A 22401-nucleotide genomic window follows, 5' to 3' on the forward strand; every position below is an offset into this window, starting at 1 on the left:
GTGGGCGCGGCCGCTCGGGGCTCTGTGATTGGCTGAGGGCGGCCACGCGTCGGAGCGCGGGGGCGATGAGCGGCGCGGGGCGGGAGCGGGGCCCGGGAGCGCAGGTGGGACACGTGGGGACGCGACGGGGTTGGGCTGGGGCGTGCCGAGCCGAGCCGAGCCAAGCTGAGCCAAGCTGAGCCGAGCCGAGCCGACATAAGCCGTGACCGAGCCGGGCTGGAGGTGTGCCGGGGCTGTGCCATGCCGGGCCGAGCCGAGCCGAGCCGGGGGTGTGCCGAGCTGTGCTGTGCCTTACATAGAAGGGCAAGGAAATTGGTGAAGGGTCTGGAGCTCAAGTCTTATGAGGAGTGGCTGAGCGTTATGGGAGCGTTTAACCTGGAGAAAAGGCTCAGGGAGACCTTATCGCTGTCTACAACCACCTTTGAAATGAGGGAGTGGGCCCCTTCTCCCAGGCAGTCAGCAACAGGACGAGAGGATATAGTCTGAAGCTGTGCCAGAGGAGGTTCAGGTTGGACATTAGTAAGTGTTTCTTTACAGAAGGGTGGTTAGATACTGGAAAAGACTGCCGAGGGAGGTGTTGGAGTCACAGTCCCTTGGAGGTGTTTAAGGAAAGGCTGAACATGGTACTTGGCTAGGGTTAGGCACTAGGTTAGCCATGCTGAAGTTGACGTGGTGGTGTTTGGTCATAGGTTGGTCTCAGAAGTATTTTCCTGCCTAATTCATTCTGTGATTCTGTGCTGTGAATCGTGGGCATGTGGTGCAGCACCCCGGGGAGCACACAGGGCAATGCCATGGCAGTGCAGAGCAGCATTAGAGGGATGTGCAGGATGGTGCTGTGGGGGGCACAGCACAATGTGGGGGTGCTGTGCTCTGCATACTCGGGGCCGCAGAGTAGTGCCCCTGTAGGAGTACCTGCAGGGCAGCCTTGTGGAGGGTTGAGCTGGGCCCTACAGTGCTGTGCAGCACTACACCACCCCGAGGAGGGGGTGTGGGGTGCAGCACAAGTGGGGCAACCCCAGGCAAGCAGGGTGATGTGTGAAGGAGCGGCCTGACTGCAGTGTTCTGCTGACAGCAGGAGTGCAGGGGCCTCCTGGGCTCAGGGCTGCTGAAAGTCCAGTTTTCCTGTTAAATATAAACCTGCCATGGCTCTCACCCAGCTGACTGCTCCTGTGGCCGTGGCAGGCATGCACTCAATGAGCAAGCAAGGCAGGATCCTACTGAGCAGCCTTTTCCTCTGCCCAGACCTACACCAAGATGGCCACAGGTACCCTTAGCTTCAACATCGACTCCCCACGCTGGGACCAGAGCACCTTTGTGGGGCGCCTGAAGCACTTCCTCAACATCACCGACCCTCGGACAGTGCTGGTGCCAGAGGAGGAGCTGGACCAGGCCAAGGCCCTGGTGGAGAGCTGCAGGTGAGGGGCAGGGGTATGAATGGGGCAGGTGCCATCCCTGTGTTCATGGCCATCCCAACCACTGTGCAGTGTTGAAGGGGATGGAGGCAGTCATTCTCAAGCAGGTATGCTGTGGTGTAACATCTGTTGGAGGTAGTTTTGGGGGGTTTCCCAGGCTTCTCCCAGGAGCTTCAAGCTGTGACATGCATTCTTCTCAGGAGATGTTTCCTCTGCCTTTCATGTGGTGCCCGGAGCTCTGTGCCTCAGCAGTGCTGGGTGCTGGCGGGTCTGTGCAGCTTCCCCTGATGGGTTTTGGGTTTGCAGGGCCGGGCTGGTGCCGCCAGGAAGCAGCCAGGAGCAGCTGCTCTATGCCAAGAAGCTGTACGACTCAGCCTTCCACCCTGACAGCGGTGAGAAGATGAACCTCATTGGCAGGATGTCCTTCCAGGTGCCGGGGGGCATGGCCATCACTGGCTGCATGCTCCAGTTCTATCGGTGAGCTTCTGGGTACACCAGGCTGGGGACACAGCCCTGACAGCCCCCAGCCCCTCTCGAAGTCCCCACTGCCCAGAGCATGGCCAGCCTGCCTCCTCTGGGGCTGGGTGCTGCCCAGGGCATGCCCTTGGCTGCTGTGCTTGCCTGTGTCCTGTGGTCAAGCCCAATGTCTCTGGGCTCTGTCCCCAGCACCAACCTGGTGGAAGCATCACAGATCCCCCTGGCATGCCTGGGAATGGTTTCACCTCACCCTGAGCTCAACTGAGATTTTCCCATAGCTCCTGTAATGATTAATGCAACCACATCCTGCTTGGCTGCTGCTCTTGGTCTGTAGCCCATAGCAGTCTTTGGAAATGAGGACCAAATGTGCCCCTAGGCCAGGCTGCTTCAGCATCCCCAGCCCCTTCTCACAGCTCCCTGCCTTTCCCTTCTCCACCCCCCTGCATTCCAAAGCGTGCTCCCTGTGTCCCTTCCTGCCCCACGTCAGTGTCTCTGAGACACCAGTAGAAACCCAGGCACCCTCATTCCCCAGAGCCACTTCTGTCCCCATGTGTCCCCTCCTTGCTGCTTGCTTTGACAAAGGCTTATCTCAGCCCAGCAGAGGATGGCTGCCATCCTGCTGAGAGCTTATCTCAGCCCAGCAGAGGATGGCTGCCACCCTGCTGAGAGCTGTGTCTCCCACCCCTGCCTAAGTGCCTTGCACGACTGGGCCCCTCCTTCCTGGGCCCCTCCTTCCTGTGCTCCCCAGGGCAACCAGAACCCCTGGGATCTTTTCCCAGGTCTGCCACTGGCTTGTCACTTTGCCACAGTTCCTCAGTTTCCCTTTGGAGACACCATGATGAGTGGATTGCAGGCATCTTGGCTGTCTCCCTGCCAAGCCTGGCCACGGGCACAGGCCATGTGTCCCTGGCAGCCCTTGGGTGCTCTCCCATCCCTTCCCTCCACAGGACAGTGCCTGCAGTGGTCTTCTGGCAGTGGGTGAACCAGTCCTTCAATGCCTTTGTCAACTACACCAACCGCAACGCTGCCTCCCCCATCTCTCTGAGGTGAGCGAGCCCCACAGGATGGAGTGTGTCCATTTGATGCACCCCTGGATGCCCTGTAAAGACCCTCTGTGCCATGTCTTGGGCACAGAAGGAACAGGGCTGAGTCAGAGTTGGTGATTCTGTTGTCTCCCTTCTTTGAAATCACTGTCCAGGCAAATCGGGGTGGCTTATGTCACGGCCACCAGTGCAGCCCTGGCCACCGCAGTGGGACTCAACCTCTACACCAAGGTATGACAGGCTAGGGCCGGGTGGGGCAGCTGGGCACATCCTGCTCTCCCATGCTGATGCCAGCTTGTTTCCCACAGCGAGCCCCCCCCTTGCTGGCCCGCTGGGTCCCCTTTGCAGCTGTGGCTGCTGCCAACTGTGTCAATATCCCCATGATGCGGCAACAGTAAGTGTCACATGTGGCTGGGGCGCTTGAGGGACCCAGCTCCCTCCAAAGGCAAGCTGGTGGCAGCCAGACTCCTGGGCTGCCTGGTCTCCCTGCCTTGGATTCCCCTCCTGGGAGCTGGAGAGGGGTGAACTGGGGTCTATGCATTTGCAGTGTCTGTGATGGAGGGTGTTGGGTGGGATGGCTCAGCCTCCACCTAGAGCAGGAGGGGGATTTTTGGCTGAGGATAGCTGCTCTGGAATCTGTGCTGGAAGATCCCTCAAACCCAAAGATCTCCTGCATGGCATGGGAGAACCCTAGTCCATGATATCCTGATGCTGGGACACCCCAGTTGGGGTGCTTGTGGTGACCTGCTTGTGGTGATCTGCTGCTCGGGGTTCCCCACAAGTCAGGGCACAAGGAGCTCGGGTACTGTGTGAGTGACTATGCCCTGGCTCAGCTGTGTATCCAGGCAGTGTCTGTCCCTACACAGCCAGATCCTGCTCACAGCTGTGCCCTGAAGATGGCAGCATCGGCTGGGCTGGGGACCATGGTGCCCTGGGGTGCTGGAGCCCCGTGCCCAAGGGCATCAGGGGCTGCTGTGTATAGACGACTCCCCTGGCACCCCCTCACCCCGTTGCTGTGTCCTTATGCTTTCCTGGCCATCCCATCCTCCACTCACAACTGCCTGTCCCCTTCAGGGAGATCATCAATGGGATCACAGTGACAGATGAGAACAACAACGAGCTTGGCCACTCCAGGGTGAGTCTGGGGATGGGGATGCGGGTTGGGGCAGGGCACTGCCGGGGCTCACCTGCTGGTTTTGCTTGCAGAGGGCAGCAGTGAAGGGCATCGCGCAGGTTGTGCTCTCCAGGATCACCATGGCAGCACCAGGCATGAGTGAGTGCGGGGCACGGGGGTGTGCAGCTGAACTGAGGACTCTCCAGGACCCACCACCGTGCCCTCCCCTGCTTCAGTTTCCCTCATGAAAAAGAGGGAGAGTGGCCCTGCATCCCAGATGGCATTTACTCTCCTCATCCAGCCATTCCCATCAGAGGTCCCCCAGCCCCCTCCATACAAAACCACAGCCGGGAAGACAGGGGGCAGTTTGGCCCCATAAGGATGCATCTCTTGTGCTCTCTGGCCCTAGCCCCTCACCCTGCAGCCCGGCACCCCCTCTGCTTCTGAGACCCTTGACATGCTGCAAGCCCAGAAGGAAGGGCAGGAGCATGAGGAGCACAGACCATGCTGCCCCAATGATGGATGTGTGGGGGCCTCGTGTCAGGTTCTTGCTGTCAGCAAACGCCCGGTAGCCCCCAGCATAACTAGCTGCTTCCATGGCCTGCAGGTGGATGGTCCTGCTGGGACAGCCCTCCAGGCTGGCTAGCAGGATAGCTGTTCTGGGATCTGGGCTGACCTTTGCTCTCTGTGCCTAGTTATTTTGCCCATCATCATGGAGCGGCTGGAGAAATTCACCTTCATGCAGGTGAGCACGTTTCTGCTGACAGTGGGTTCTGTGGTGCTCCAGCCCATATCTGCTGCTGATATGCTGGGGATCAAATGGGGATTTGTAGAGCCTGGCTTGCTTTGCTCCCTACTTCAGTCATTGATACACTAGTGGCCTCTCAAGTGACATGGGGAGGCTGTCGGAGGGTGGCAGGGTTTGGTGCGCCCCAGGGGTGTTGGGCATTCAGTCCTACTGAGGGGAGAAGTCTGCTCAGCCTACTTGTGGTGAGGCCAGGGACTCAGTCCTGGCTCTTCTCTTGCAGCGGATCCGGGTTCTCCACGCTCCTCTGCAGGTGCTGCTCTGCGGGGGCTTGTAAGTATCTCACTGCTCAATCACCTGTGAGTGCCTGGAGTATGGCTCCAAAGAGATGCTTGAAAAAATGTTTCTTTCCCTGAAGAAATTGCAAAGCTGCTTACCTTTCAGCTTGGGCTTTCCCCAGTTATTGGGAGTTATGGGGTGTGAGCAGCACTTCTTGGGCTGAAATCCCTATGAGGGCAAACAGGCTGGGATCCCCAAGACTAATGAAGACTAAATGCTCTGCTCTTCTCTGTCCCACAGCCTCCTGTTCATGGTGCCAGCAGCCTGTGCCCTCTTCCCCCAGCGATGGTACCTCTTCCACTGCTTCCCCCTCCTGCATGGGATCTTGGGAGCCTTCCTCCTTCCCTAGGACTTCTCTGCCCATCCCAGGAGAAGCATGATGGGCACCCACCCTCCAACCCAAGGCAGTGCCTGCCAGCACACACTGGTGCCCAGGGCAGCAGGAGAGCATGTGCCTCCCCTGCTCTGTGAGCTCTGTGCTGGGACCAACAGGACACCCAGCTCCATGGGCAGCTCTCTGCCTTCCAACACTGGGAGGGAGGGGTGGCGGGTCTTGCCATGAGCCTGCAAGATCCCAGGGACTGCAGAGGCCTCAAATGGCAATGGGAAGGCAGGGTGGTTTGACTGGTGTCTGGGGAGGAGGATCATGGCTCTCAGTGTGAATCTCCCTCTCCACAGCTCCCTTGCACTGGCTGACCTTGAGGTGGAGCTGCGTGACAGTATCATGGCCAAGCATGGGGACCAAGTGCCATATGTCTATTTTAACAAAGGACTGTGAATGGAGACTACCTCAGGAGCCATCACACCCCTCTGGCCTCCTGCCACCACCATTCCCACATCTCCTGAGCAGGGTCAGAGGCACAGTCCAGCCCAGATCTGCACCCCCACCCAGCACCTTCTCTGCAGCCTTCTTCCACTGTAGAATCAGGATCTGACTCTGTGTCCAGCTTGCAGCATTTTGGCTTGTAGTGACCCATGCCCATCTGCTGCATGGCATGGACATGGGTCCATGATGTCTCAGCCTACCTATGTCCCTCTTGCCCTGAGGGATGCCTGCACTTCCTGTGCCTTCCTTTGGCCCAGCCTGTCTGGGCCTCACTGGGTCTGGCCCCATGAGGCTCTCTCCCTTGGGGCTCAGAGCACATTTCTACCTCTAAAAGCAGATATCCTGCCATTGTACCAGCAACCAAACCACATTCCTGCCTTAAACCACCACAGTAGCCTCTTCCCAAGAGATGGATCATGTCTTGGCAGGTGTGAAGGGACCTGTTCTCTCTGCACTATGAGAGTCACCATCCCAAAGTCCAGAGACCAATGCTTGGACTATGAATTCCTTGCTCTCAGGTTCAGGTTCTATTCCCTCTGTGTTTGCCACAAGCCAGGAAAGAAGTAGCTAATTGTTTTTAGCTCCGATTTTTTTCATTCCTCTGAGCTCTGTCACCCTTGTCCTACATCTCTGGTCCCCACAGTGAAACCATGAAACTGCAGCTTTAGAGAACAATTGTCTCTGTGCCCCCTTTGACATGGGGAAGAAGACACAGAAATCATGGAATTGTTAGGGTTGGAAGGACCTCTGGAGGTCATCTATTCCAGCTCCCCTGCTGAGGCAGGGTCACTAGAGCAGGTTTTGCAGGAATATATCCAGGTGAGTTTTGAGTATTTCCAGAGAGGGAGACTCCACAACCTTTCTGGGCAGCCTGTTCCAGTGCTTTGCCATCCTCAATGTAAAGAATTTTTTCCTCATGTTGAGGTGGAACTTCTTGTAGTTTAGTTTATGGCCCTTGTTCCTTGTCCTGTTTCTGGGCACCACTGAAAAAAGCCTGGCACCATGCCCTTTGCACCTGCCTTTGAGACAGTTATATGCATTGATGAGATCCCTCTCAGTCTTCTCTTTTTCCAGACTGAACAGACCTGGCTCTCACATTCTCTCCTCATAAGAGATGCTTCAAATCCCTCATCATCTTTGTGGCCTTCCACTGAACACTCTCCAGTAGCTTCTCTCTTTCTTGTCACAGAGCTGTCAAGGCATTCACTCAGGCTCTGGATTCAGTCACTGCTGCTGCATTGCAAACAGCAGAGGAAGGTTGAAAAATAAATGTGATTTTTAAAAACCAGCTGTGGGTTATGCTTCTGGCTGATCAATGGTTCTCTGGGCTGGGCTGGTATATGGGTCTCATGCTTGCCTTGGAAGGGAAAAGTGTGGGCTTTGTGACTAAGCAAGCATCAGGGTGAAGGTGAGCAAAGGGGCCAGGAGAAGGAGGAAGAGTGTAAGGCGTGGCATGAGCTCTGAAACCCTTGGGCATTCAATGGCAGCCTTCTCCAAGGGGTTCTTGGGGCTGCAAAGTCCCACGGCAAGTGACAAAGGTGATTGTGCTCTGCTCACAGTGACAGTCATCCTCTTCTGGGGCCTGGGAGGATAACATTGGGTGACCCTACAGCCATGGGTGCTGTTTATCTTCATGGCCAGGCAGAGTTTCATGGTGCTATCTTGGGTCTGCCATGAGGTCTCTCCCACCCCAAAGGAGAGCAGCTTGAGTGTGCTGCAGCCTAGTCTGGGGGAGAAAGGAGCCCAAGTCCTGGACTAAGGCCCCTGCTTTCAATCGTGGCTGCTCCGAGAGTCCCATGGCCCAGATGATCCATGCTCCTCCCTCCAGTCAGGGATATGTGTCAGGTCTTTAGGGCAGCAGCATTCTCACATCAGCCACGTGCCTGAGTAGAGACACATACCCATTCAGAGAGAGCAGCCAAACCCAAAAGGTACTTCTTGAAGTGCCAAGCTGTATCCACAGCAGGTTTGCTCCTGCCAAAGCTGCAACAGGCAAAGGATAATGTCTCCAACCACATGTAGCTACTCCTAGAAAGCTGTAAAAGAGCTCTGAAATAATTAACAGCAGAACACAAAGTAGGAAAACTTCCTTGGGCATTATTAGATTCCTTGTTAAAGCACAATTAAAGTAATAGATAAGCACATGAAATAAAACAGATGTCACTCCTGCTGGGAGTGGAGAGGAGCCACAAGGAGACTGCCCTCTGCTTTTCTTAAGCTCCTTAGCTCACACTGCTCTTGTCCTACACCCAAAACAGCCGTGAGGGCTTTCAGAAAAGTACCTGTAGCAGTCTTTTGGGTCCAAGGTGCCTCTGGCAATGTTTGTAAAATGATGTGCTGTAGCACCTAAAAACTGCCTTTTCCCTATTCTTGCTGTTCACCCCTCCTGCCTTGGCAGTTTGGAGGGGTCCTGGCAGGGCAGGGAGTTCTTTGGGCAGTGATTCTGGGGTAGCAGCCACATGAAGCCAAGTTTGGGACCATGACAGCAAAGCCTCAGCTGTTTGGCTGCTCCTTTTTTCCTGCCCTGAGGGGCAATGGAGCACAGAGACCCCCTGAAGTGCTATTGCCATCTTGTATCAGCTCTTCCCTTGCCCTGGGGAGTGGGACATGGTGCAGTTTATTGCTTATGAACAGAGTAAGAGGTTTGCTCTGGGCTTATAGAATTGGCAAGCCATGCTCAAGACAGAGCTTCCTCCCGCCTCCCTGAGCTTATAGCAGTGGATTCTCTCTTCAGATCAACATGGATTTATGCCAGCTGACAGTTCAGCTCAGCAGGGTTTCTAGGTTTCTAGGTTGTAGCTGGAATCTCCCCCCGAGGATTCAAGTCATCTCAACAGCTCACATCACTCTGGACATGGTCACTGCAGCCAGAGCCTGCCAGCCCTCCCCAAAACCACAGTTAAGTCTGCAGCCTGCTTGGTCTCACTGGGGAGCAGAGGAGTTGCTGTCAAGCTGTGGCCAGTCTGGCCTCCATTTCCCATTGCAACAGGAAGGAAACCTCATTGCAAAGAGTCAGAGCCAGACGAATCCCTGCTTGGGAAGAGCAGCAAGTGTTAATTGCTCTCCAACAATGAGTCACACCTGATCTGGGCTTGTCCTGTGCTCCCTGATCTCCATGCCTTCCCCCTGCTGTGCCTCTAATTTCAGGGCTAGCTGGGAACAGGAATAAAGCTCCTTCAATAACTGTGAGGCGGAAATGTCAGTGTTCCAGCATGTTTACGACCTCACTTCAAATGGTAACCACACCAAAGATGTCACGTTGGTGTGCAGCAGAGCCCAAGCAGGGGCTGGGAGGCTGTTGGGCTCCCTCAAGCACTGGCAGTCCCAGCAGGAAGGGACTGTCTTCGGTCCCAAGGGCTGCTGGAGGCCGGGATCTGGTGCCACAGGAAGAGGAGCGAGCATGGTGAAGGTGTGACAGCTAGCAGCAGGCAAGAGAGCTGATCTGGTTAGAAAAAAGCCAGGGCAGGAGAGAAGTTGCTAAATCAATTATTTTTTTCCGGCCTTTCTTAATGTGTTATCTGGGCATCTGATGAACCTCATCATGCCAATCTGGCATGGAGGCTGTCTGGTACACTGGGAGCGGCAGTGCAGAAACCCTCTGACACTGCCCCTGGAGCGTGGGCTGTCTCTGCCGAGCTGGGAATCAATGCCCAGTGCTCAAGATGCCCCCACTCCGGCTGGGAGTGTGGACAATCACTGTGTGGGGACATGCTGGGACACAGCCGCTGGAGAAGATCCTCTTCTCCATGTTGCTTATGTCTGCCAGTGGTGCTGGCACCAACAGACTGCTACCCACTGGCACCAACAGACTGCTACCCTCTGGAGGCCCTGAGCCCAGTGCCATGCCGCTGCTGGCATGCCAGCCCCCGCTCCATGCCCCGGTGTGCCCCAGGTCCGGCCGGGCTGCGGAGGTTTGGGGCAATGTGAGCGCACTGGGGAGGAGCCTGAGCAGAGCTCATGCTGAGCAGGAGTGACCAGCTGAATGGAGGATGAGTGCCTGGCGGCCACAGAGATGCTGTGCGTCTGTCTGTGTGTGTGTCTGTCTGTGTGTCAGTGTGTGTGTGCGCGCAGCCCCCGCACCCTCTCCAGCCGGTTCCGCCACTCACAACATGGCGCACCGAGTACGCCCTCGGGCTCCCTCCTCGCTGTGCCACACTCAAGATGGCAGCGCCCTGCGCGCAGACCCCGCCCCTCCCGGTTCTGCCATAAGCGACATCGCGCTGAATCAATGGCAAGCGGAAAGCTGCGCCGGCCGCCCAATAGAGGAGTGCCGAGGGCGGGTCCGGGCGCGGGGTGCCCCTGGGCTCCCGTCCCGGGCCGCAGTCGGGCCGGGGAGGCGGGAGCGGGGGGTGGGGGGCATGGCGAGGAGGCTCCGCGCCGCCATGGCCCTGCTGCTGCTCCAGGCCCTGCCCGAGGGGCTGCCCGCCGGCGCGGAGCCCGCCCAGGTAGGGGGGAGCTGCTCGGGGGGTCTGGGGTCGTGCCGTGCCGTGCCGGGGGGCTGCGTCCCCGGGAAAAGGGGCGGCTGTGAGTGCGGGGGCTGCGCCGGCCCTTGGGGCAGAGGCTCCGGCGGGGCTGGCCGGGTGCATGAGGTGCCAGGGGGAAGAGGCTCTTGGGGGCCCGCCTAAGGTTTGGGGAGCCCCGTGACTGGAGTGAAGCTGGAGATGTAGAGCCCTGGCTTTGGGGGTTCCTGTGTGCCGTGGGGATGGAGAGGTGGTGTAGGGATCCAGGCACCGGTGGCAGTGCTGCTTGCAGGGGCTTTGTGCGGCAGAGTGGCTGCAGGACGAAGGAGAAAGGTGTTTGACTGGACATGAAGGGAAAGGTGGCTGGAGTGAGGGCAGGAGGCTGCAGCTGGCAGGGGCCTGCGGGTGGAGGTGCAGGTGTCTTTCGGAGGTGGTGACAGGGAGCAAGGTGACCTGTGAGGGGACAGGGCTGAAGGAGGTTTAGAGTGAGCTGGATGGTGGCAATGGGACAGAAGACGTGGGTCAGCAGGAAAGTAGGACTTGTGTGGTGCTGCCCAGGACAGGTCAGCTGGTCTTCCCGTGGCAGGAACAGTGGAGAAGGAACTTCGGCGCAAACCTGACGGCAGCGGTAAGGAAGAGGGAGCGTGTTACAGCTGGGATAGGGGGGACCAGGCCTTGTCTTTGTAGGCTCTGACCACCCGGTTACTACTTTTGTCATGCCTGGGAAGGGTTTTAATGAAGTTGGCTCCCTCTTTTTCATCTCTTTACTGTGTCTTATGTCTATGCTACAATATGTACTGTTCACATCTCCAATGGTGGTCTTGAGTCCAGCAGTGCAGACACCTGTAACTTCTCCCACCTTGATGTGTATGTTCAGTGACTCTCAGTGAGGACTGCACTTGGCCAAGCAACCTGTGCACAACCTGCATCTTGTGATTCATGGAGTCATTATGCCTTTTTCACCCTGTGGAGAGCATGGATGGAATATGATGACTTGTGGTTTGATATGGTGTATTCTGTATAAAGTACAAATTGCAGTTTGCATTTGTTGAAGGTCAGAGATAGTGAGATGCTGATCTGTGACTGTAGGTCACAGGTGTCATGGGTTCCGTTGTGCTTAATGTCCAAGGGATGCAGATGGATGTGTCCTTCTGGAAGGCATCCACTAAAATACTTCTCAATATTTCTGCAGGAGGAGGAGGTGAGGAGTTTGTCTACAATTACAGATGTTATGCCTCTTTTGAATTCTGTTCTTTTCAAGGTGTTGAGAGCACCAGATCTACTTTAAAGGCCGTGTAATTCGCTGTTGGTAGAGCCATTCCAAATCCCCTTCAGCCACACTGAGACTAAGGCTTGGCTGTTCCTGCTCTAGAAATGAGAATGTAACAAAACACAGGATTGTGTTGAACTGTGTGTTTTCCACATTGTCTCAACTGCCTTTAATAGATGGAAGTCCTGGTGCTTGCTCCATTTCACCTGCAGGCTGAGGTACATAAACTAAATGTAAACAAGCACATCTCAGAACCGTTTTGCTCTCTGGTTGTTGTGGTACCCAGCTCTGAGCAGTGGTCAGGTGGTAGGATTATCTGTATGGTAGCTGTGAGTCTCTACAACCCCATACATGCTAATAAAAATGCCATACCTGCTTTGAAGACTGTGCAAGATGCTCCCTGCCTCAGACAGTTTATACATTAGTCAAACAAATAGGAAGTAGAAAAGGAGGAAAGGAAAAAGGAGGAGGGCATGGAAGCAATTGTACATCTGGATTGCATGTGGAATAGTGGCATTTGTGACTTGTGGATATACTCTCTAGTCAGTGCACCAGAAATAATCCTAAAATAATATGTCCTGAGTGGTACAATACATGAGAGTGGGGGAGAACAGGTTTGGCTGCCTACGTTTTCTTTAAGAGCACTTGGATAGGGATGCATCTTTTACTCATTTCCTTTCCATAGTCTGTCTATATAAAACTCTCACAGCTTTTTTTAGATCTTAAATGTATACTCTGTCTGTCAAAAGGCTGAAATTATCTCACTGCACACTAGAGATTGACAGCTGCCCACTCAAAAACCAGCGTGGTAATGTAGGATCTTGAGAAATGAGCATGTAACAAAACTTCATCTGCTTTGGTGTTGCCTTAGAGCCTGATTTCATCAGAGCAAGCCAGTGAGTTCACAGAGAAGACCTGCAGCGCGGCAGTGCTGGACTTGGAAGATCTCTGCACCAAAGGTTCTTGTATTTCTACCTGAAACCCTGACAGCATTTGTCTCTTGTCCTCTCCAAAGTGCTGTTGCCCTTGCTGCCTCTGGTGAATGCTGCCTACTTCCATATACCTTGCAGACATTTGCTATGTCCCGATTGCTTCTGCTGCCAGGGAGAGCTTCTTGCTCAGGGTCTGTGTCCCCTTGCCTGGAAGAACTGTTCCACAGACATGGTGGTCTAAGGCTGGGCTGCAAGAAATGTGTCCTTTAAATAATTCAGGAGGTGGGGCTGTACTGCCTGGCACTGAACAAACATTCAGGAGAACACACTGTGCTCTGCAGGAGTGTCTGATTTTAAAGGTTAAAATAAATCCAGGCTGTCCAGGATTGTCAAAGACCTTTCTTTTAACTAAGGTGGATCACAGAGAAAATGATGAGCTCTTTATCTTCTATCCCAAGTCCAGGTTTATCTGTCTCCATGACTATTCATTGCAGTTTCACTTATAATCAGAGCATGAAACTTTGTTAACTTGAGTGGAAGCATTTATTAGTAAATTACAGGCAGAAGTATTCCAATTATGTTGTAATAAAATCAGGATAAACATCACAGGAAGAAGAAATCTAGCTGTGTTCAGTAGCAGCTGTAGAAGTAGAGTCTTAGAGCACACCTTAGCTATGTGCTTCTTCTCAGTTTATGGCAGAAGGAAATAAGAAATTAATGTATTTCAAAATGAAATTGATAAAATTTCTAATGAAAAACTTTAAACTTTAATAATTTTTCTATCTTAGTTTGTCTCTACAGGGCAGAATAAAGGTTATTTGACCATCTCAATAATCTGTCTGCTTCCCATGCCTGCAACTTAATTATTACATAGTTTTCTCAACTGTTGTTGTCTTTAGAAACAAGAGATTTAAGTGAATGTTAACTATGTGACAAGTCTGTGGAATCTGTCTTTCTCTAATAAGGTGGTTTTGAGCCAAAATCTGGCAGAAGCATGTTCGTAAAGACCGATTTAATCCCAAATTAAAGAGTTTGCTTGAAGTACTGTGACTTGAGGCATGATTCATCATATGTGACAAAGAGGACAGATCCTTGCTTTGAGGAACAGCTCAGCACGACTGTCACTGTGGCTAACACCCCTGTAACCCAGAGTTTCCGTGACCACAGCTCTGATTGCACCAATGTGGCGTTACCATGCTTCGTCCAAGGCTTTGGCTGGATTCACACCCTTTCAGAGCATCACTTCAGGTAGTCTGTGAACTGAAGAGCAAAGTTTCAATCCTCATGTAACAGGCTCCTCATCTGTAAGTTTAAAGCAACGTTTTTGATTAAGGTAAAGGTAATTAGTTGCAACTGCACTTCTGTGTCTCCTGAAATGGATCAGGTTCCTTCAGGAGGAGAGCTGCTTGTGTACCATTGGATGTATTTTGTCTGCCATATCTTTGTCTGAGACTCTTGGTTTTTTGGCTTGCTAATATCCACAATTTTGGCAGGAGGCAGCAGAGATCAAAGTACGTGATGCACTTGCTTAGAACAGGAACCTCTAAATAACTGCAGGCTGGGATAAGGACTGCTCTTTCTGTGATGATTGTAACACTGTGAACTCCAGTGTCTCATCTGTATAGCACGCTTTCCTGCTGATTAAATTTTGTGAGTTGCACTCATAATTACACAAAATGCTTTAAGACTTTGAACTTGCTTCTCTGCAGCTGGGCAGCAGATGGAAAGCCAGGTCTGAAAATGTCCAGTGAACCCTGGGGAGGAGAGTGGCAGATTTCTTCATAGAAGTCAAGGCATCTCTGTGACTGGGACCTGTCATTGCCTTTCTGAGAATTTCTCTGCCACCCCGCAAATATTAGTTAAGGAAAATAGAGTTAGCACCTGTTTAAGAATGAATGTGGGCAACTGTTGCAGAGTTGTGTGTGAGAAGGGAACTTGGAAGGTTTCATCTGCCAGAGTTGTTTTGCTATGGTTGGGGATTTTTCCATCCTCCCAGCCTGTTCGGCCAGGTCAGCCACATCTGGCTAGTGGGAGCATCCAGTACTGAGTGTCCCTGAGCAGTGGCCCTGCTGAATGAGGTGCTGCTCTGCTCTGAGGTCATGCCCAAAGTGGTGATTTGCCATCGGCATGGAGGCAGAGGATGGATGCGGCCACGTTTCAACAGCAGTTATTCAGACCTGGCTAAAACACCCACTGAAGCCTCACTTTCATTCCCAGAAGTGCTGCTCCTGTAAGCATCTTCAACAGCTGCTTTTCTGCTGGCAAAAATGGAGGCTCTGCTCTTTTATATGGCTCTGTCAGCCTGTATTAACATGGTGTTATGTTGATGTTCACCTTAGTCTTTCTGTGGTATTAGAAGGGCACTAATGTTGGTAATAGTTTGTGTTTCTTTATGATCCTCCATATGGCCATCCTCTGAGGTAATGGGCAATATATTTAGTAAATGCAAACTGCCCACCTTTTCTTTTTTGCCTTTTTTCCCTTTAAGTCACATTGGGATGATTGGCAGGATTGAACAGACTTTTGCTTGTGGCAAAAAGCTATTGTTGGGCTAATGATCCTGTGGCCTACTTCTCCATGCAGTGCTGTCACTGATGTGCCCTGTGGTTGTGGCTGTGCCTATGCAAAGGTCTCCTTGTCAGGCACGTCCAGCAGTTTCAGTAATGCTGAGCTGCACGTGGCCTTTTGTTCTGTCTCCTGACAACGTGTACTTGGAACCAGGTTTGGGGATATTCCTCTGATCTGAGCTGCCCTGCTTTACAGGGTAAGCATTTGCCCTTTCTGGATAGCTGCATAGGAGTCCTCTGAGCTTATTAATGTGTATAACCAATGACTTTATGTCTCTTACAGAGTCCTTTCTTGCATTTGTTTCAGAATGAAACAAATGAATCCAAGACAAGCAGGCAAGCTGTGCTGCTGTTTTGCAGTGTAGGGGAAAGGACTCAGCGTGTCAGAGATCTTAAAAGCTGTCTGTGAGGCAGGGCTGGTGACAGTGCTGGAAGGGCCATTAGTCATGGCAAGGCAGAGATGCTCATTGCATGTTGCAGGACAGCCTGATTATGCCAGGTTTTGGTTTGTGCTTCTGAGTCAGAGGAAAAGAGCTCAGGGTGACGGATGGTATTCTTGTATGAGTTCATTGAGAGATGCTGACAGGGAAGTTGGATCCCTCATCCCCCCTGCTGTCGTGTGTGATTGGAAAGCCCACAGCTAAGAAGAGATGTTTTGAGATGCCAACACCTGGGTGCTGTGGCAATGGAGCTGTGACAGGTGATTGTGTGGCTAAGGCTGTGAAGAGTGCACGTAACAAACGTACCTGAAATAACAGCTGGCTGGAGAGGACAGGCTTGCCAAGCAGGAATTGCATGTCCTTACCTTGCTTGTTAAAAGAAGTGTGTTGGTGTGGCAGTCACAAATGAAGTTTTTTCCACGATTTCAGCAGTAGATACTGTTTGACTGCAGAGGAAGGCTCAAGGTGCTGCAGAGACCTGCTGTTTATCTGCTTGGACAAGGAAAAGCTTGATTCTTCTCTAATGATGTGATTATCAGTGGGATCACCACCTCCAGTATTATTTTTAGATGATAGCTGTGGTCTGTGCAATTGCTTCTGGAACTGAAACAGAGCAGTTTGCATGCAGGGGTTTGCTAGGTGCAAAGTGAGGTAGGTGATGGTGGCAGACTGATGCAGCAGGACAAACCATTTAATGCCAATGTAGCCAATGCTCCTTGGCATGCTCTGCCCAGAACAACACCTGCAAGTAGAAAGAGACTGTATTTTGTGTGAAGACACCTTGTGGTGCTGCTTGTTTGCAGCCCTTCTCTGCTGAGCCAGTATCCCTCCACCTGGCATTGCCCAATGCTGGTCCAAACTGGTCAGAGAAAAAAAGGACATGAGAACTGTGTTGCGTAGGAGATTCAGATGCAGTTTTCAGACAGTTCCTTCTTCCCAAGCACTTTTATACTGGCATACTGTAAACCAAATCCAAACACTGACATGCACAGGAAGCTTATGAGGAAGTGACTGAGAGGAGATTCCCAGTGCAGATCCCAAGGCACAGAGCTTTGGCCAGCAGCATTTTAAATGGCTTCTTGCTGACAATGGGTTGCAGAGGTGTAGGTGGGTGTGGCAAGCAGCTACCAGGACTGACAAGTTGTTGGGTGCTAGGTTTAGGGAATAAGAGACAACATGGACCTTTCCTTTTTTTGTAAAGGATCGAGACCTTGTGTTCTTGACAGCAGTCTTTAGGACTAGCAGAGGGAAGAGTGAAACTCAAGAAAGGAAAGATCTTAGCAATAAAGAAGAGAATTCTCCTTTCTTTTCTCTTTATTCTTCTCCATTACTATGAAGTGGAAGTCTGTTACTTCTAATGGTGATGTGTTTTTATTTCATTTCTAGTTTTGGTGTGTGCAAGGCAGTAATAAAAATTTCAGAGGCAATTCAAGTGGAGGTCCATGGGGTTTGGTTTTTTGTGTTTGGGTTTGGGGGTTTTTTGTGTTTTGGTTTGGGTTTTTTTGTTTGTTTTGTTGCTTGTGGGGATTTATTTTTGAGATCTGGGAGGGAACAATGGGAAAAGCAGATACTAACCCTCTCTTGGCTCTACTTCAGGCTGAGGGAGCTTGTCAAGATACTGACATTTGTTAAATGTCCTGGAGAAGGGAGAGAGAGTGACTTGAGCAGGAAAATGGATTTTATTAATGAAAGAAGATAGTTCACAGAAGAAGGTGAGCTTTATGTAGTTATCAGTGTCCATCTCCCCATCTGTTTTGAAGCTACCAACCAAATGAATGAAATTTGATAGGAAGATACCTCAAAGATGCGTAAAATTTCAACATATTTCCTGGAAACAGGTAGGCACAGAGACACCTTAAAAAACCAAACAAACAGGGGTTCACTGGGTGAGAAGCTACACTAGTGAGCTTATTAGCACTGGGAAATTTTTGAGTTGGGTTGACTGACATGATACATGCCTTACCTCTTACCAGAGCCTCCGTTGGAGCTCACAGTTTGTGAGCCTGCAAAGTCAGTCAGCCTTGTGGAAAACATTTATGAGAGGTCAGCTCCAGTGGTTACAGAGCTACTTTTATTTTTCATTTTGTCTCCCACTGGCTAAAGAGCAAATTGAAGGTGAAAAGGTTGATAAGCTGTAGCAACAGCTATGAAAAGTGTTTTTTGCCAGGAATCTCACCAGCCATGCTTAGTTTTCCCTGTGTTAAAGGTGTCAAGTGTTCCTTTGGAAGCAGGGAAGACACTTGACCATTAATGACTTGCCTACAGACAGTGCAAAGGCTTTCTAGGGAGCAGAACTGATTCACTCTTTTCTCTCATGTCCAGCATGAAGATATGACCAACAGGTCAAGTACTGTTGTCCACAAGAGACCTTTTTTTTAACTTATTGTGGAATCAGAGCTGATAGTCAAGAAAGAGAGTCTTGGATAATACTTCCAGTCAAACAATGGTGTAATGGTGGAAGCCACACCAAAGGCCTGATACAGAAAGAGTGTAAAATATGCAGAAGTCCTCTTCCTTCTAAGTTCTGTATTCCTTACTCTGTGTAATAAGTTTTTTATTTGTTTACACTGTATCAGAAGTCACTTGTTTGTTTTAAAAACCTCTTTCTCAGTTTGGGATCCCCTTTAAATCCCAGGTGGTGGATGACTGCTGGCAGGAACCCACGGGAACTGCATGTCTTCCATCTCCAGCAGAAGATCAGGCCATGCTGTTACATAAATTATCCCCTGTGACAGCCATCCCACTGGTGGTGGGCAGAAAATCTGTCCCACAGAGGTAGCAGTCGGTAAAAGCACATTTTAGAGCTGAGCTAAACAAGAATTCGGAGTGACTGGTGTGGAATGAAAGGGTTAAGTGGGGGCTGAGATCAGAATGAGCCAGGAGGTAAGGGAAGGGCTGGAGGAGGTGGTGGGCATAGTGTACAGGGGTGTTGTAAACACTGAACAAAACCTTTGAAGAAGGCAGTCTTCAAGGCCACAACACTGGGCTGACTTCATCACATCCTGTGTATCAGTTGTAACTGTAAAATTACCAAACTTGCCTCTCTTCTTGGGGGAAGGTAAGAATTTTCCTCAGTTATGATCTGAAAGACCTTTACTCTGCTTGGAATGCATGTAACTACCTGAATACATGTGAAAGTCATGACTCATGTCTGGGTCTCCTGTGTGATTAATTCCTCCTTTTCTTAGTGGTTGCCTCATTTGTTTGCAGACTGCTTTAACAGTGAATGCTGAAGAAGAGGAGGAGGAGGAGGGTTATGCCTGTGTTGAATTGTCTGCAAATTACCTTGTCGTTTTTGACTTCTGTCTTTTTAGAAGAGGCAAACTTCACAAACAGCTTACATTTGACTCTCCAGCCTCCTGTGATCTGCAGCTTAGATAAAACAGGCTTGCAGACATCTGTCATTGCTGATTGTCTCCATTTACTGACACTTAGCACTTGGACTCCAACAGAGCCTATCTTAAATCGCCGTGTCAAAAATAAGAGCTCTTATTTTCCTCTACTTTTTTTCCTAGCTGTATTGTTTTCTTTTTGTCTCATTGTTTTGCTCATTTTTCCTACTCATCTCACTAGGAATTTTTTGCATCTCACATGCTTGGTTATTAATATCCCTCTCATGTTTGTGGCTCTTTGTTTTTACTGACTTTCTTGCTTTTCTGCTCTTTTTATCTCTACTTTCCAGAGTCTGTGATCATACTAAACCAGTGGTTAGGCTGTCAAAACAAGAGTTAGAAGATTTTTCTCCTCAGACCTATTTTGTGCTCTTAGGCCCATCATTTGACTCCAAAGTCCAAGGATCATCCTGCCAAAGATGAATTCAGGAGCTCTGGAGCAATCATTTTCTCTTCTAAAACCTACAGTCTGCTTTCTTTAGAGGGACTAGCTGGAGAAGCAGTCCTCCTTTATTTTCAGCATGATATATATCTTTTGAGAAGCATTGTGCCAGGAAAACTTTAGTTTAAGGGCCAGACAAATCTGTTGTTGCCTTGTTTCACCTTTGCTGGCATGTAACTTCAGGCTGGTGTGAAATGTAAGAGCTTGCTGTATTCCAGGTGTGGATGAGGCTCAGACTCATCTCCTTTTTTCTCAGCCTTTAACAGGGCAGATAAACTTTGGGCAACACAAAGTGTGAAAGTGATGGTTTCTTGGCTGTGTTATGTTATGTTATCTAACAGTATATAACCAAAACTCTTCCTGCTGTAATCCTACTCTAAAAGATTTTAGAAGTGCAACCAAAGGATTAAGTACATTCAGTGTGTCCTAATAAAACAGGACTAAATCTGTGTATGCAAGGCATGAACAGTTTGCTTCAGCTGGAAAATGTAGAGATCTTCAGGGGAGGAAAGCAGCACTAGATGAGATCTTTACAGTGACCTGGCTGGATGGTGTGGGCCATCTTGATCTTTTGGAACCAAACAAATGGAGGGTTTATTTGTGTCTATGAAACTGTGTACCTTGCATGAGTGTTATCTGTAGGCTGGCTGAGTGCTGCTGTTGATGCAGCCTTTATGATTACACAGAAATAGTTAATTTTACAATTCTGGAAACCTTAAGTTCTAGTGGCACTTCACAAGCTGGGACAGACTCTGAGATGAATGACCCTAGATTTTGTTTATTTGTATTCTTTTGCTGAGAGCTCTTACTATCAGTGGCTCTTCTCTTGCACAGGCACTGCCTGCCAACCGTCCTTCTGAAGGCACTTTCCTTCAGGACAGGGTGCAAGGTAAAACTTGTTTGTGATTTTAACTAGTGTCTCTAATTAAAGAAATGGTCTTTAAACATACTTCTTTTATCTGGTTCAACCTAATAACCTCTTCATTTACAAGTCTTGCACTGCTTCTGTGTTGATCAGCTTTTTCCCTATCCTGGCAGCAGGCATCTTGCATATGCTTGTTATGAGGGCTCTCGAGGGTGAAGTGCCTTGCTAGTTTACTTAACCCAAAAGATAGTGCAACAATGGGGAAAAAGTAGAAAATTTTTGGAGTTTAGCTTTAGTTTTGGGTTTTTTTAGAGTGAATCTATAAATATTATTAAAAATATTTTTAAATGCCCCAATGTACTCCCTTTGATGAATAAGTAATTTTGCAAGAACTCTTCAGTTGTGATCCTGGCTTACCACATGATATTAAGAAAGTAATTTCATATTTCTCATCTACAATGTGGACATTAAAATGGCAAATGTACTATGAACTGTATTTTTTGTATCAAAATACTAGGAGATTGTGTGGTACTGGCTGTATAAATAGTATGTAATTTTCCTCTTCAGCTGGATGTCTGGCTAAAAGTCTTCAGGTCTAAATTATTAATTGTTAACTAAGAAGCACTTGCTTTTCTTCTGCAAGGTTTTGGTCCAAAGGCTTTTAATGCCCTCAAGTACTATGGTCAAACTTTACCTAATTGTCAAGATACAGTTTTATTGTTCTTGGCTTCTTCTGTACTTGAGTGGTGACTGTTCTTCTATTTATCTGGAAACCATTACTGTAAATAATCAACATGTGAAGACACATGAGGATTAAGCTTTAGTGCCCCTCACAAATTGCATGTGCTCTGTTTGTGCATGGAAAACTATTCCTTCAAGTGAAAGCTTTTCCTTCTTTGCAGCTGAGTTAATTGGTTCTGTAGCAAAGTCAAAACATGGAATTTCTTGTATCTTATTTCCCCTTGGAGACAACAGCACACAGAGATGGAGATTTGGAACCAAAGCAGCAGGTTCAGCGAGCAGAGCAGTGGGAGCTGGCTGAAATGCAAATGCAGAATCTGAAAAGGGAGTGCAGAACCCAAACTGGCAGCACAAACTGTTTTTACAGCTGCATTTTGACTTCTGGATGCTTAGTACAGGGTAGTCTCTTTTCTAGGCTTTTGAACTGCATACCAAAATCTTCAGATGGCCATGAACCATGAGAGCATACCTTGGGAGTGAAAGGGAGAGGGAGCCTGGAGCAGGTTGCCAGCAGATCCTGATCCTTGTGGGATGCTCTTGGGCTGGGCAGGCAGAGGAATGATTTCCAATTGCCCATGAGATGCCCTGGACGTCATCACGAAAGCTTGCCTTGCTTTCTTTGGCACCAGGAATTCGACTGCCCAGCTGCTGGGAAGGCTCAGACATCTGTGTTAAGTTCCTCATAGGATGAGATACCCAACCTTTCTGCAAAGAGTAAGATCATCTGATGGGTCCAAGGGGGACATTTTATATGTGCACACTGAAATTACATCCTTAATTTCCAAACAAGTGTGTGTCTTGCACTCTCGCTATTTTACATTTCACCTTTCATTTGGTGATGAAATGAGCATTCTAGTTTAACTTGATAGTTCTTCAGTGCTAACCTGTCTTCTCCCCAAGTGTGTGGGCTTCCCATGGAGCAGAAGTCTTCCAGATAATCCTTGTCCTTCCACAAAGAGGAAGCAGGCTATTTCTGCATGGGTGGTGGGTGTTAGTTTTTGCATTTGTTGCTCTCAATAAAGTGAGAGCTTGTTCCCTTTCTGTCAATAACACCTTTGATCCTCTTATATAAAGTGAACACTGGGTGTCCTGCAGAAAAGACCTCTTTAAAGTGCCTTGCAATGTTATGCTTCTAAATCATGGTTAACAAAATTTCATAAATCCATACTGGACTGGAGACCAAGTACAGTTCTCTATACTGTATTCTGCAGCACACATGATTTATTCTCAGCTTGACCTCATGATTGACCTCATGTGGACTTGTGCCCGTGTAAGTAGCAGCTAAAATCAGTGGTCTGAGCACTAATCTACAAGTTGCAGACAGTAGGTTATTTAG

At 49.9% G+C, this 22401-nt stretch overlaps 2 protein-coding genes across 10 annotated transcripts in view; both read left to right on the forward strand.

The window, feature by feature from the left end:
• The first annotated feature begins 42 nt into the window (after window positions 1–42).
• SFXN2 (sideroflexin 2) lies at window positions 43–7244 on the forward strand. Of its 8 annotated transcripts, XM_071446368.1 has the most exons (12): window positions 43–104; window positions 1243–1415; window positions 1719–1889; window positions 2837–2935; window positions 3088–3163; window positions 3241–3326; window positions 4007–4067; window positions 4139–4205; window positions 4742–4791; window positions 5075–5124; window positions 5371–5418; window positions 5809–6036. In XM_071446368.1, exons 1-12 carry the CDS (start codon window positions 66–68, stop codon window positions 5906–5908), a joined length of 1020 nt encoding a protein of 339 aa, XP_071302469.1. In that variant the 5' UTR covers window positions 43–65; the 3' UTR covers window positions 5909–6036. The 8 variants fall into 8 exon arrangements, 7 of the variants coding, with proteins under 7 accessions (XP_071302469.1, XP_071302465.1, XP_071302471.1 ...); XR_011682201.1 differs by lacking the exon at window positions 5809–6036 and having other exon boundaries at window positions 4654–4791; XM_071446364.1 differs by lacking the exon at window positions 4139–4205 and having other exon boundaries at window positions 5809–7244.
• A 2934-nt stretch (window positions 7245–10178) lies between these two features.
• WBP1L (WW domain binding protein 1 like) overlaps window positions 10179–22401 on the forward strand; it is a 59346-nt gene continuing 47123 nt past the window's right edge. Inside the window, exon 1 of one of the 2 annotated variants that reach the window (XM_071446191.1) lies at window positions 10179–10401. In XM_071446191.1, the coding sequence (XP_071302292.1) occupies window positions 10185–10401 (217 nt within the window). In that variant the 5' untranslated portion in view covers window positions 10179–10184. The remainder of the gene's footprint in view (window positions 10402–22401) is intronic. The other variant, XM_071446192.1, reaches the window with a different exon arrangement.

This window comes from Agelaius tricolor, unplaced genomic scaffold (genome assembly GCF_023055355.1).
Source record: "Agelaius tricolor isolate 1412-34295 unplaced genomic scaffold, bAgeTri1.0.p SCAF_22, whole genome shotgun sequence".
Taxonomy (NCBI): Eukaryota; Metazoa; Chordata; class Aves; order Passeriformes; family Icteridae; genus Agelaius; species Agelaius tricolor.

Coding starts and splice junctions, on each gene's coding strand:
- SFXN2 (XM_071446364.1), top strand. CDS start 66: ATGAGCGGCGCGGGGCGGGAGCGGGGCCCGGGAGCGCAG. Junction 105..1,242: donor AGCGGGGCCCGGGAGCGCAG/GTGGGACACGTG, acceptor TCCTCTGCCCAG/ACCTACACCAAGATGGCCAC. Junction 3,327..4,006: donor ATCCCCATGATGCGGCAACA/GTAAGTGTCACA, acceptor TGTCCCCTTCAG/GGAGATCATCAATGGGATCA.